Here is a 15,004-nt window from a genome sequence, read left to right as displayed (position 1 = left end):
TTTTTTTTTTTAATACCAGTACTATACATTGCACTGCACAATTGTGATTATAATTTTCCACTTTTCACCAACTTTTCAAGATAAATCACATTAAGCTATATTTTAACAGTATCCACAATTTTTTTGCATTTAGGGCAGGGTCTGCAGGATCTCACTGCTCTGATTGGACTCATGATCCTCCTGTTTACAGTTGCCCAATACCCTGGGATTACAGGCATGCGCTGGGATTACAGGCATGCGTCATCACATGCCCAATCTCAATCACTGCATGGCCTGGGGGCAGGGCAGGCTGGCATCAGGAATCGAACTCCCAGCCCCTGCCGCTGCCTAAGCAGGTGCCTTAATCCTCAGGGTTTTTTTGGGGGGAGGTACTAGGGATTGAACTCAGGACCTTTCACTTGCCGGGCAGGTATTCTACTGAGCTATCTCCCCAGCCCCCACTTAGCTATTTGGGCGGCCCTCAAAATTCTTAAATGGTTTTATGCAACTTGAAATACTAGGTTTCTTTTATTTAAAAAAATAGTAAAAATTGATATGTATATGCACTGTATGCTCTGATTTTAATAAAAAGTATATCAGCTGTGTTTCAAAAATTACATTATCTGCTTATGTTTCACAAAATTTGACACACCATTCTTTTACAGTTATCTGTTAGATTAACCTGTCATAAATAGTAAAATGTCTCAATTTCAGGGTTATTAAATGTAAAGGAAAGAATGGGCTTTAGAATTTACCTAGTCCTATACTTAGGTTTATGATTTATTATACACAGTGTTGGTGAAGGACTAATGAAATGTTTTAAAAATTCAGTACTGAATTGGGGGGGGAATGGTCCCAATTTAAGTTAAACTAAGAGGATCCCTTAAAAGCAATTTGTCAACATCTATTAACAAACAGTTCTGTCTATTTGGCATTATCAATTAACTCCATTCCCGTAACTGTTCTATAGGAACACAGTGTGTGTATATGTAAAAATATGTTTTCTGGAGCATTAAAAAGAAAAAAAATTAGAAATGATTTAGTATCCATAGAGGCAAAAATTTTTTTGATGGTGTATCATGTCATTCCTAAAAGTAATTATGACATAATGGTGTTTGTAAGTAGGATCACAAGTCTGCATCTTGTACAGCAATTAACCACTAAGAAGAATATATGCAGTGTATTATTTGTTGAAACTGTACTTCCGATTTGATTTGAAACTGTCTCGTTGCTATCTGTTTATCAATAAAACTTTGAAAAAAAAATAAAAGTAATTATGACAGTTCTCAAAGACCCCAGTTAGGCTCAACCTGAACTGCTCATTTGACCAAAAGCTTATGCTGGGGAATAAAACAATTTCCTTATTTCAGTGAGAAAAATAAATTTCAACAGTTTTTATTTGACATGTAAATATAGCCATATATGCCTGAGTGGGAAAAATTTGAACAAAACTATTTAAATGTCTTATTACAGGTTTTAAATGAGAAGAAACTACAAGAGGTTGATAGTTTGTGGAAAGAATTTGAAACTCCAGAGAAAGCAAATAAAATGTAAGTAGTCTTAAAACATTAACTGACTTTCATTAGTTGTGCATTAGAGTGGGCAACTCCTTAGAATTAATGTTTTATGGGTGTTTAAAAACATAATTGTGGATTAAGTATATATTTGTATCAAAGCTAATTGTATTATGTTGAGCTGTGGGGGACTCAGGTCAACAATTTCTGACATTGCCAGTTAAGCGGAGGACCCAATACTATTATGGGATACTAGACTCTTTTAGAATATTTTGCTGAGTTTACACACCTATAATATTCAAATAACGGAACTTAACAAAAAAAAAGGGTATACAGATGAATGTCCGTTTTGTATCTGTGTATTCAAAGTGGTTAGGATAGATATATAGTTACATTCTCTTAATGAATAGAATGATTTGTTCTAATGGTATTTGTAAATATGATATCAAGTCCGCGTCTTTTTTAAAAAAACATTTATTTATTTATTTATTTATTTTGTGTGTGTGGCCAGCTCAGCCCACCAGGGGGCGGGGCTGTCTGGCATGTGGTGCTGGGGAATCAAACCACGGTCCCTGTGCTTTGCCAAGCTTTTTCCAAGTAGGTGCTTTAGACCACTGAGCCATCTTGCCAGCCCAAAGTCCGCATCTTGTACAGCAATTAACCACTAAGAAGAATGTATGCAGTGTGTTAATTATTGAAACTGTCCTACTGATTTGATTTGAAACTGTCTCATTGCTATTTATCAATAAAATTATGGCCAAAAAAAGCTAATTGTAAGCCAGACCTGATGGTGCATACCTATAATCCTAGTACTTGTGATTACTGTGAGTTTCAGGCCAGCCTGGGCTACATAGTAAGACCCTGTCTCGGGGCTGGGAAGATAGCTCAGTAGAATAGGACCTAGTTCAATCCCTGGTTCTGGGAAGAAAAAAACCCAAAAAGACCCTGTCTCAAAAAATTAAAATAATAACGGTAATATAAGACATACACTACTAAATAATTTAACTTTTAATTTCTCTGTTGGCATTGAGACATTTTATTTATTTATTTATTTATTTGTGGAACTGGGGGTTGAACTCAGATCCTTGAGTTTGCCAGTCAAGCACTTAGCCTACTGAGCCATCTCCCCGGCCCCCATTTAATTTATTTTATAGCATATTAATTTATGACTTTTTAGCTACCTCAGGTATAATAAGATAACCTAGAAAGGCATAACTGAGTTGGTCAAGATTTTTTGATAAAAAGGTAGAGTATAACTTTGATAGTCAATTGAATGTTGAACCCAGGCAAGTGTGATACCTCTGAGGTAACATATATTCTCAGTCCAGGACTTAACAGTTCAGCAAGCCTTAAAAAAGGTCTTTGGCCAGGTGTGGTAATGTATACCTGTAATCCCACTACTCAGGAGGCTGAGGCAGGAGGATCACTGAGAGTTTGAGGTCAGCATATGTTCCAGAGTGATTGCAAGGCCAGGAAACTGCATAGGGAGACCCTGTCTCAAAAAAACTTTTAAAAAGTTTCTTTGGGGCTGGGAGCAGGCAGGTTGTTTAGCAGTAGTGTTCTTAGACAAGGCCCTAAATTCAATCTGAGTATGGCCAAAGAAATGGCATGCCAAACATTTAGGGAAACGGATACAGAAATGTAACATTCACAGTAGTAAAGATTCCAGGTATTGAGAGATGTGAACAGAAGGGCCACTTCACAATGGAGAAGTAGGGGTGGGGTATAGATTATAGTGCGGTAAGATGGTATTACTACTTTTTTCCCTTCCAATTTTTGTATTTTTAAGTGTGTATTTGAGGGACGACCAGTGTATTTCTTTGCCAGGTAAGAAAATCTTGCTTAAGATAACACAGCTTCAAGAAGATAGAAAACTAGTTTTCCTTTTAAAAGAGCTATATGCTTTATTGGGCTAATCTGATTCATTGTTGTCAATGATGTATTCCTGTTGAAACTGAACCTGAGTGATCTAACTCATATATTCGTCACTACCACTGAGACAACCATGAATTAGCTTTACATACGTTGTATGTTTTGCATTTTGAGGCAGGGTCTCACTATGCAGGTTAGGCTGGCCTTGAACTTTGTAGGTCAGGTTAGCCTCAGATCTGAAGCCACCAACCTGCCTCAGCCTCTCAAGTGCTGGGATTACAGGTGTGCGCCAAAACAATCAATGCTGCCTCTGATTCCCAGAGATAGACTGGCATCTTTCATCAGTGTGTACCTTGGAAACAGTCAGTGCTACTTTCTCGGTGCATAGCTTTTGCAGAATCACTGTGCCCCTGTAATGTATTTCTTCTCTTTTAATTCTAGAGTAAAGCTAAAACATTTTGAGAAATTTCAGGATACAGCAGAAGCATTAGCAGGTAAAGTCAGAAGCTAGAAGTTTGCGTTTTCTTTTCTTTTTAATCTTGAAAATAAGTATTTCTAATTGAACAGGTTCTTTCGGTTTCCTAAGTTAACCTTATTCAATGTTGTCGATGATGCATCCTTAATAGAACTGAATTTAAGTGATCTAACTCAAATTCGTCACTACCACTGAGACAACATTGAGTTAGCTTTTTTCACTATAGGGCTGGTTTCCCCCATGTGATGAGGTGAGAAGTGGTTAAATTGATCTCCCTGTGGAAACCAGCAGCATAATGCTGAAGCAGTTCAGTAAAAGCTGTTCTACAAGGGACCAAGGTAATGTGGTCAAGTACACAGCTTTCTAATTTAGCCTAAGACTAAAGTGAGAAAGAGCCAGAATTCACAATTGAAAAATTGCTAACAAAGCTTCCAGGGTATGCATTTTTTTATGTTATTTTATTGGGGGGGATGCATTTTTAACTCAGGAAAGCAGATCAGTATTATTCAGAATTCTAGAGAGAATTTTTTTATGCCTGTACAAACTCTAGAGTGCCATAAATAATTTATATAAAGGGAATGTTGGTTTTTAAAATTTTAGAGGAAAGGATGACTTATGTATCCTTAACAAGGAATCATGTGGGACAGACAGACATAAATAGGTATGTTTATTAACTATGTGCAACATAAGTGGATTTTTTTTTCTTTTTGCGATACCGGGGATCGAACTCAGGACCTCGCGCTTGCCAGGCAAGTGCTTAAGCCGCTAGGCTGTGCCCCCAACTTCAGTAAATATTATAGTTTTGATTTTTAAAATTAGTTCTTGCTAAGCAATAGCCAAAATAGAATAAATGTAGTTTTGTTTGTTTGAGACAGAATCCCGCTATGCAGTTCAGGCTGACCTTGAGCTCACTTTGTAGCACAGTCTGGGCTTGAACTTGCAGAGATCCTCCTGCCTCAGCCTCCTGAGCAAGTGCTGGCATTATAAGCATGTGCCACCATGCCTGGCTTTGGTTGATTAAATTGATATCACAAATCAGCTATTTAGTGGTATAATCTGTAAATGAAAAGCTGTAAGGAAAATTGGGGCTTACAGTTGGATGAGAATTCTGTTATTCAGCCACAGGGGAAAACAAGGTTCTCAGTGAAAATTGGAAATTCAAATAAATACGCTAAAATATTAATAGGGCCAACTTATTCATCAGTACATTAATTATCCACTTCTTCAGCCATACTGTACAAATACATTACTGTTACCCTGGAGAATTTTTTAAAAGATTTATTTGCTCCCACTTTCAGTCTGGGTAGAGTTGTTAGATCATAAGGAGTCTGTGTTAGCTATTCTGTAACTCTAGGGGGCATTATTCACATGTGGTGCTGTGACCTGCTCTTAGAATTATGAGGCACCACAGCTTTTGTCCAGGCTGGCTTTTGAATTCTTTTCTCGTATTCCTCCTTAATGTGAGAGAGACATTTCTCACCAGCTGTTAATGTATTGGAAGAATGAGCCTAATCTTTGCCCAAACACAAAGCCAGTTTTTACCATTAATAGCTAATAGATTGATCATAGAGTGATGTTCCAGTTTATGCTCATGACTTTTTAATCCTTGAAACAGTCCTAAAGTATTTACTCTATATTACATATGATAAACCTTGAGGTGAGAGATATTTCTGAATTCACTTATTTTAAGTGGACAAAATGTCACATAGGTGAGATTGAAAGTCAAATCTAAGGCTAGGAGTATCCCTCAGTAGTAGATTGCATGCTTTGCATGTGCAGGGCTCCAGGTTCAAGCCCAGAATCACCAAAAATGAAAAAAAAAGGTTGTATCTCCCTAGTCTAACCTCTCTATAAAGCAGAGACTATTCTAAGTTATCAAACCCTTCGATCTAACAAAGAATCTGGCCATGGGGCTTTATAATCAATATTTTGGGGAAAATATTGCTGTAGTGATCTCTGTCAAGTGGCAAGAGTCCAGGAATGCTGGGTATGGTGGTGTACCCCTGTAATCCCAACACTCAAGATGCTGAGGCAGGAGAATCACTGAAAATTTGAGGCCAGCCTAGGTAGGCTACACAGTGAGTTCAGGTTCAGCCTGAACTACCATAGCAAGACCTTGTCTCAAAAAACAAAGAATCCAGTCCTCATCACCTGTATGGTGCCTGCTGCTATTTTCTTTTGCCATAAGGATCAACATCGCTTTATTGAGTAAGTCCTTTCCTTAGAATTAACCTCTCTGATGGTTGCAGGACTTTTTTTAAATTTTAAGAAAATTTTTTTTTAAATTTTATGTATTTGGTACAGGGTCTTACTATGCAACTTGGACTTATAGTGATCCTTCTGTTATCAGCCTCCCCAGCACTGGGATTACAGATGTGTGCCACCATACTCAGTCTGGTGGCTGACTTGGAGTGCCCAGGGGCGTGGCTGGTGTGGCATTTGGTGCTGAGGATCAAACCCTGGTCCTTGTGCTTGCCTAAGTAGGTAGTTGGTGTGCTAAGTTATCATGCTGGCCCTTTGGAGGGCATTTTTGAATTGACAGGACCAAAATTGAGTGACTATAAATGTGCCAATATGTTTCCAAAAAAAAAAAAGAAGCAGGTCCACAAAGCTTGAGATTTTTACTTATTGAAAGTTTTTAAGGATCAGGGAATAGCTCACTAGAATAAGTGCTTGTCTGGCAAGCGCAGGGTCTTGAGTTCAATCCCTGGTACCACCAAAAAAAAAAGTTTTCAATTAAGGTGCATGGGAAAGCTTAGTGGCATAAGTGCCTGCTTGGCAAGCACAAGGTCCCGAGTTCAGTCCCAGGTACAAGTAAGAAAGGGTTGTGCTGCAGATCAAACCTGTAGGCTTGCCCAAGCTAAGCTAGCACTTCACACCTGAGCTATGTTTCCAGCCCAAAGAATTTAAAAGAATAAAAGAACACAACACTCTTACTAGAAAGGTGGATCATATGGAATCCGTGCACAAAATGTTAGAGGTTAGAATCAATGAAAGTAACTTGTGTCCTGGCATATAGTATGTGAGAGCCAGCTATTTTTTTGTCCTGACCTTTAATTTTCCCATACACCAGATGGAATGGGTATGTATCCAACTGGGTAAACATAGGATTGGGAGGGAAGTGCCAGTACCTGGCTGCTAAAGCAAACAAATGGACCCTTCTGTCAGACAGACTGCCCAGCTTACTCCACAAATGTTGAATGAGGCTTACTCCACGTGGGTGTTGGGGATGGAAGTACTGTCAAAGGACTGGGGAGTCAGTTATAAAGCAGCAGATTTACAGCCTGCCAAAAGAGAGAGCAGTCAGATGTGGTGGTGCACACCTGTAACCCCAGTGTTCTGGAGACTGAGGTGGAAGGATCAGTTGTAAGTTTGAGACCAGCCTGGGCTACAAAGTGAGCTCAAGGCCAACCTGAACTGCATAGGGAGACCCTGTCTCAAAAAAACAAACAAAAGAAAAGGAGAGCAATCTTGGAATAGTTCAAAATAGTTTGCCCTGAGAGGTGAGGGTTTCAGAGGCCTGATGATCCGTTTGGGAATTAAGGAAAGTAGGCCTCCCTCTACTCAAATTTTCTTACACTGTGATAGAATCTTCAAAATGAATGCATTCCTTCTTATCAGTATTGACGTACTTGTGGGATATTTTGCACTCTAGGACATCAGGATATAATGTACTGAAAATAGAAGAGAGTGAATATTTTCCTCCAAATAGGTTATTTGTGCCATTTTATAATTCCCTGAGTTCTTGAAGTTTGTATGGTGTAGAGAAAAGAACACTGAATCTGGTGTAGTGAGCAGAAATGATGGTAGGAAGATGAAATATGTAAGAAGAATAAGTACATGGGTCATTTAATTTTAAAAATAACATTTAAATTCAGGCTTGAAAGGATGTATTTGATTTGCTTTAAGATAAGCTTCATGATTAAAAAATCTAAGCTAAATATTTTTCCTGGAAAGCATTCACAGCTCTGATGGAAGGCAAAATCAATAAGCAGCTGAAGAAAGTTCTGAAGAAAATAGTAAAAGAAGCCCATGAACCTCTAGCTGTAGCTGATGCCAAACTAGGAGGAGTCATAAAGGTAAGGTCACAGACTGTTTGGGTATAGTTAGCTTGGGGGTAGAGTGTGTGGTTGGCAAGCACAAGGCCTAGCAATTGATCCCAGCACTATCAAAATGAATGAATGAAAGAGGTCATTTTTGTGGCTGGTGGACCAATCTTACATATAGCACACTAATTAGAAAGCCTTTATAAATAAACTAAAAGGAACAAATGGAAGATAACTATAATCTTTTGTAAGAAGTTAATCATAAAACCTCAAACTTCATACTCTTTATCTAGTTTACATGATAATCAGTTTACACCAAGATTAGCAGAGTCCAAATAGCTCAGTGGATTAAAGTGCCTGCAAGCAGGCCCAGGGGCTGGGGATTCAGTTCTCAGGCCTGCCATGCTGGCCTCGCCCCCGGGGCACGCTAAAACAACAACTGAGACTAGGCATGGTGGCACAAGCCTGTGATCCCAGCTCTTGGAAGGCTATAAACAGAGGATCACTATAAGTCCAATCTAGTAGTAAGACCCTGAACACCCTGTAGACCCTTCCCTAAAATACAAAAAAAGAAATATTTACTAGCAATGTTTTAGAGGAAGTATATTTGCTAGAGATGGAACAGAGTGAGTAGATAGACTGGAAAACCTGCTGAACTCGAAAAGCAGAATAGTCTTAAGAACAATTTAAATGATACTGAATATGCTTATTTTTGTGATGGTTAATTGTGATCGAAACATATCTAGTGATATAAGGAGTATGTTATGTTGTGGGCATCTTTAGGAAAGAACCATGAGAAATGGCGGCACTGTGCTGATGTGATTTAATTAAGTGATTTTAATTAATAAATTGGAATTGTTAATTTAAGACATTCATTTACAGCTGGGCCTGGTGGCATATAGACAGAAAGATCATGACACATTTGAGGCCAGGCTGAGCTATATATACCAAGACTTCAAAAAAAAAAATCATTTACATAAATTGCTTCTAATACTGTCAATGACGTTTCCTATGATTATAATCTGTTATGTTCTTTGGTGTGACCAGAACTCTTCATGTTTTTCTATTAAAAACTAAAGTTTAGCACATGAAGGGAGTTAAGTAGCATTTTCATTATCCAAAGACTGAAGTATCACAATTCTGAGTTCTGCATGTAGATGTTAAGCTCAAGAGAATGAACACCTAAAAAAAATGTAGTTTAGTAAACAGTAGTACATGTGATACAAGGATACTAAAAAGATTTACAGAAGGGTATGGTGCTGAATTGGCAGGATTATGGGTATCTTAAATTTGTTTTTAGTTTCTCCAAAAATTTTTTGTACTATATAACATGCTAAATATTTTTTCGTGGACATGGTGCAATACATAACACTTGTGTGCCTATTGTGTGAGATTAACTAGAACGATGTAGATCTGTCTGCCGAATTAGCAAACAGCACAGTGGAAAAGTGTGGAGAAAACTTGCTACCGTGTAAGCACCTGCCAGTACCATGAATAAATGAATACTTATGTTTATACTTAAGACATTCATGGTCATTGTATATTGGAAAGTGTTTTTAAGGGATGCTATTATTTAAAAGTAACAACAGTTGGGGAGATAGCTTGGGTGGTCTAAGTGCCTGCGTGGCAAGTACAAGGGCCCAGGTTTGATCCCCGGTACCACATGCATTGATAGCTGAAACTGGATGTGGTGGCACATGCCTGTAATCCCAGCAATGGAGAGGCTGAGACAGGAGGATCACTATGAGTCTGAGCTGTTTAGTGAGACTCTCTAACAAGTAAATGTAAAGAGGGCCTAAGCTTGGAATTTTGACATTTCATTCAGTATTAAAATCTTGTAAATATATTCTAATATCAGATTGTATTAACCATTTGAAGCTTTTGCTTCATATGGAAGTTATTTTCCAGAAAGTTCACTGGGTTCCAGTTTACTTGAATATTCTTCCATAAGCAAAGCAGAAATTTATACTTTGTCAAAGTGAGGAATGCATATATACAAACCATGCCATTTTTAACATGTAAAATAATTTGAGGCTAACTTTTTTCTTTATTTGAAACAAAATGGACTTTTTGCAGGAGAAGCTGAATCTCAGTTGTATTCATAGTCCTGTTGTTAATGAGCTTATGAGGGGAATCCGATCACAGATGGATGGATTGATTCCTGGGGTAGAACCACGGGAAATGGCAGCCATGTGTCTTGGATTGGCTCACAGGTAGGAATTATTAGAAAATAGGTGGGCTGGCGAGATGGCTCAGTGGTCTAAAGCACCTACTTAGAACAAGCTTGGCAAAGCACAGGGACCGCGGTTCGATCCCCCAGCACCACAAGCCAGCCAGCCCCGCCCCCCGGTGGGCTGAGCTGGCCACACACAAAAATAAATAAATAAACAAATTTTAAAAAGAAAAGAAAATAGGTTATATTCAGTAAGCCCTATTCCAAAAATGTTAAAAGTACTAGTTTAGCACTTACCAGTTCAATTTTTTAAGTACAGGACCACCAGGACTTGCATATTTTTTGTTATTTTTTATAAGGTGACAGGAAATATTTAACCATTGTAAGAAATGACTGGTAGAAATGACACTTGGAAGTCATTACGTTAAACAAATGCACGGACTGAGCGATGCTCAGGGAAAACTGCTAAGTGGTTAATTTAACTTCTTAACAACCTTAGGAGAAAGATGCTAATGTTGTCTTCAAAAGGAAATTGATGCCGAGATCATTATACCTGTGAATGATAAAGGCAGGATTTGTATGCACAGTCTGGCTCAATTGTTTGGACTCACGTATTTTTTTGAGACAGGGCCTGATTATGTAGCTCAAGCTAGCCTCAAACTTTTGATGATCCTGATTCTCTTATGTCAGCCTCCTGAGGGATGGGATTATAGGCATGGCTACCACTTTTCAAACTTGATCATGGGAACACTCTGCACTACTACCAATGGCTCCCCCCTTTTCTGTTTCTGCTAAGTCCGCTACTGCTCCACCCACTTAGCATTTTCCAAAATTCTCTTACCTAGTAAAGTATCCTTCCCTTTTCTATCACTACTTGGTTCTCCTTTATAATAAATGGACTTGTAGGCTCAGGCAAAGAGAAACACTGTACCCCTCCCATGTTTAACCAGATGACCCTTAGCACATATTAACTGCCATACTACAATCATCAAAAACTTAATCTTCTATGAAATTACATTAAAAATTATGAAGAAAGTAAAGAATTGTGGGTAGAATACAGTGGCGCCAGTTCATGAACTTCTTTCCACAATTCTGGTCTGAAACAGAAGCAAAATTTTGCCAGGCACTTTTATTTGTAAACGGAATTGCTTGCAAACAGAAGCATCTGTGAATCCAGGTACCACTGTTCTTAAAACATATGCAATTTTGTAACCAGGACTCCCCCCCCCACCCCAGCCAGCAATCCTCCTGCCTCAGCTTCCCAAGTGCTAGGGTTACAGGTCTATGTCACCACACCCAGCATGAAACAAGAATTTTTAAGATAGAACAAATAGTTACACTGAATTAAGAACCAAGTGTTAACACTGTGTAACATTATTTCTATGTAGGACAGTACTGGACGATGTCACAGATATTTTTAATTACCAGTAGTGTGGAGTAACATCTGTCCCAGTATTTCATTCATAAACGTCAGATACTGAAAATGTGCTGTGGTACTCAGGACAGTCCCCTAAATAAAGAATTCTGAGGCCAGAGTGCTATTATTGAGCCAAGATTAAGAAAACCTTTGCATGTAATGTTAGATAGCTTTCTGTTTTTCAGATGTTGGAGTGCTGCTACATTTCTTTCTTTGGGTAATACAAAGCTTTAATGTCTGCAGAAAAATTGCATGGCCAATAGGACTTTGCTCTGTATCGTGTTATTCTGTCATTCATATACAAGCTTATGCATGTTATAGGAATATTAAGTGAAGTTGCAACAGGATGAGCATATTTTTATTAAATATACTTTGTAATCTTGCATAGTACATTTGTGTATAACTAATTTTTCTTAGAAAAACTGAGAAAGTAACTGTAAGAGGAAGTTGGGTTAGAAGTTAATACAGGATCTAGCTCTATAGGGCGGGCTGCCTGTAGTCCTGCCTTGGCCTTCTAGGTACTAGGATTATAGGCATGTGCCACTATACATGACTCAAAAAAGTTTAAGATAGCACTTTACTAACCATTGTTACTTGCTATTTTGAATTTTTGTGGGTTTTTCCCTTTTAAAATAACATTTTTTAAAATGTGAATTTGGATATATTTTCTAGATGCTATCTTATTAATTTGGTTTTCCTCATTCTCCCAGCCTGTCTCGATACAGATTGAAATTTAGCGCTGATAAAGTGGATACAATGATTGTTCAGGCAATTTGTAAGTATAGCCCATGGCCAGGTTTATTCTCTTTATCTGCTCTTCTCTTCGGGTTTTTCTCCTTACTATTGAAATGTTGAAAGAGAAAGGATGTGAGCCAGATGAGTAATAGCTAACCTTGTAGAGCTGTCAGTGGTAACGCACAGTCTACTGCCGCACATGTGCCTTAAGGTTCACCAACATTAAGCTGGCCCTTTTATTAAGTAGGGCGGATTAATTGGAAAAGCAGAGTACAAAAGGGCAGATGACCTATTATAGTGAACCCCCAACGTTCGCAGTTCCTAAAGCATTCACTGAATCAGGGGTGGTCAGAAAATGCCTAAAATGCCTCCCCCCCCCCCCCAAACGGGGATTGAGCACAGGCCCTTACGCTGGCCAGGGAAGCGCTTATTCTACTGAGCCATCTCCCTGGCCCCCAAATGCCTATTTTTATAGTTTAAACCCTAAGTAAATCTTGTCTCCTAGAGTTATGTTTAATGTTTAATAAAATACAATATTAATAAAGCCTTAGAAGGTGCAGGGCAGTTTGGCATGCTCATAGGGCTTTAAGAAGAAGGAACCTGTTGTGATACAGGAATGCTGGTGCATAAGAGATGGCTTTCAAGGGAATAGCTAATCAGCAAGGATGAACTGGACTGGCTACTTGCAACCCTCCCACCCAAACTGCCCCCACAGCAGTTGCAGGGGTATCTGCGGTTTGTGAAAGTAATTATTAGAGTGTAAGGAAAAAAATCCATGAATGATTGAGGCTCTGAACTTTGAACCACATCTTTATGGTGGCATACAGTATGTAATTAGTTGGAGATAAAATGAAATCAAATGTTAACATGGAAACTGACTCCTTTGTCTTTTCTATGAATAAGGTTAAAATTAGGCAGGATCTGTCTATGTAGCTGTGCTTTTCTTCCCCCATTTACCTGTTTATGGTATTTTAGGGAAGGGCCTACAGGGTGTTCAGGGTCTCACTACTAAATCAGACTCAGCGATCTGCCTGTTTATAGTCTCCCAAGAGCTGGGATTACAGGCTTATGCCACCACGCCCAGTCTCAGTTGCTGTCTCAGTGTGCCCCAGGGGCGGGGCCGTACCTACATGGCAGGTGGGGATCTAACCCAGTCCCTGTGCCATCCCCTGACTTGACCAGTTTTTGTTTGTGTTTTGGTTTGGTTTTGCTTTGGTGGAGGCACCTCTTTGGTAGTGGGGTTTGGGACTTGTACCCAGTATTTTACATGTGCTAGATCAGTGCTCTACCACTGAGCTCCTTTTTCTGTTCCTGAGTTACACAGGGCCTTATTAAATTGTTAGGCTAAAAAAAAAAAAAAAGTTGTTAGGCTGTCCTTCTAATCAGCAATATTTCTACCTTCACCTTGACCTCTCCCCAAGTACTAGGGATCACAGGCTTTTTTTTTTTTTTTTTTTTAATTGGTTATTTTGGGCTGGGGAGAAAGCTTGGTAGCATAAGCACCTGCCTGGCAAGTGCAAGGTCCCAAGTTCAATCCCTGGTACTGGAAAAAAATTAAAATATAAATAAATAGGATATTGTGAGGTTTCTTTCTTTTTTTGAACATCAAAGTCATGGCATATTCTACTTTTTAAAATACCCATAGCCAACAGTACTATTGCTAGATAAAGATACCTAAAGGAATTGAAATTAGGGACTAAGGTCCTTGTACTGTTACATTGTGTTCCACAGCATTTTATTTATTTATTTATTTATAGTACTAGGGATTGAACTAAGGACCTTGAGCTTTCCAGGCAAGCGCTTATTCCACTGAGCTATCTCCCCAGTCCCATCATCCATTTATTTATTTATTTGTTAGTTTGTGTGTTTTGCGGTACTGGGGATCAAACTTAGGTATGTACACCTGTCAGGCAGGTGCTTATGCACTGAGCTATCTCCCCAGCCCTTCCCATCATTGTTTACAGTAGCCAGATATCCACTAACAGACAAGTGAATAAATTTACAGGGCCAGGGAGATGAGCAAATGCAAGGTCCTGAGTTCAATTCCCGGTTCTGGAAAAAAAAAAAAAAAAATTATAATGTCACACAGCTTTAAAAAGGAATGATGAAGGCTGGCAGAATAGCTTAGTGGATTAAAGCCCCTGAAAGCAGGCTCGGGTTGAGCCTGCCCTGCCCCTCAGGGTGCGATGAGACTGGGTGTGGTGGCATGGAGGCTATAAACAGGCAGATTACTATGAGTCCGATCTAGTAGTGAGACCCTGAACACCCTATAGACCCTTCCCTAGAATAAAATAAAAAAAAAAAAGGAATGATAGGCATATTGGTGCGTGCCTGTGACCTAGCACTGAGGATTGCCATGATTTTTGAGACCATCCTGGAATACATAGTTCAGGGCTGGCCTGGATACTTGGTGAGACCTTATTTTAAAACAAAAATAAAAACTTGAGCCCAAATAGAGCATGAAACTTTAATGGATACTACAATGTTGATAAACCTTGAAGTCATGCTGACAAGCCAAACATAAAAGGACAAGTAACACATGAATCCAGTTAACTGAGATATCAAAAATTAGTAGGAGGTGGGAATGGGGGATTACCTTTTGTTATCTCAGATTTTCAGTTTCAGGAATGAAGAAAATTTCTACAGATGAATAGTGTTAATGGTTTCAAAACATGAATGTACTAAATGCCATTTAAGTATACACTTGCCAGATGTTTGAAGGTGAATTTTGTGTTTTGTATATTACCACAACAAACTGCTTATAAGTTCCACTTTTTTTTTAAATCTCTTATA

General features: G+C 38.7%; 1 protein-coding gene and 2 non-coding genes across 3 annotated transcripts in view; all 3 read left to right on the top strand.

Annotated features, from left to right (window-relative positions):
• Nop58 (NOP58 ribonucleoprotein) overlaps window positions 1-15,004 on the top strand; it is a 37,766-nt gene that overhangs the window by 7,718 nt on the left and 15,044 nt on the right. Inside the window, exons 2-6 of the mRNA XM_004626740.2 lie at window positions 1,453-1,529; window positions 3,807-3,859; window positions 7,798-7,919; window positions 9,963-10,099; window positions 12,187-12,251. Of these exons, the coding sequence (XP_004626797.1) occupies window positions 1,453-1,529; window positions 3,807-3,859; window positions 7,798-7,919; window positions 9,963-10,099; window positions 12,187-12,251 (454 nt within the window). The remainder of the gene's footprint in view (window positions 1-1,452; window positions 1,530-3,806; window positions 3,860-7,797; window positions 7,920-9,962; window positions 10,100-12,186; window positions 12,252-15,004) is intronic.
• LOC111815478 lies at window positions 3,415-3,503 on the top strand. The gene has a single exon (XR_002820161.1). It is a non-coding gene; the product is annotated as a small nucleolar RNA SNORD70 (small nucleolar RNA).
• LOC111815477 lies at window positions 3,961-4,047 on the top strand. The gene has a single exon (XR_002820160.1). It is a non-coding gene; the product is annotated as a small nucleolar RNA SNORD70 (small nucleolar RNA).

The sequence above is a fragment of the Octodon degus genome, unplaced genomic scaffold, assembly GCF_000260255.1.
Source record: "Octodon degus isolate 3935 unplaced genomic scaffold, OctDeg1.0 scaffold00016, whole genome shotgun sequence".
NCBI lineage: Eukaryota > Metazoa > Chordata > Mammalia > Rodentia > Octodontidae > Octodon > Octodon degus.
This window is presented reverse-complemented; position numbering and strand designations above follow the sequence as displayed.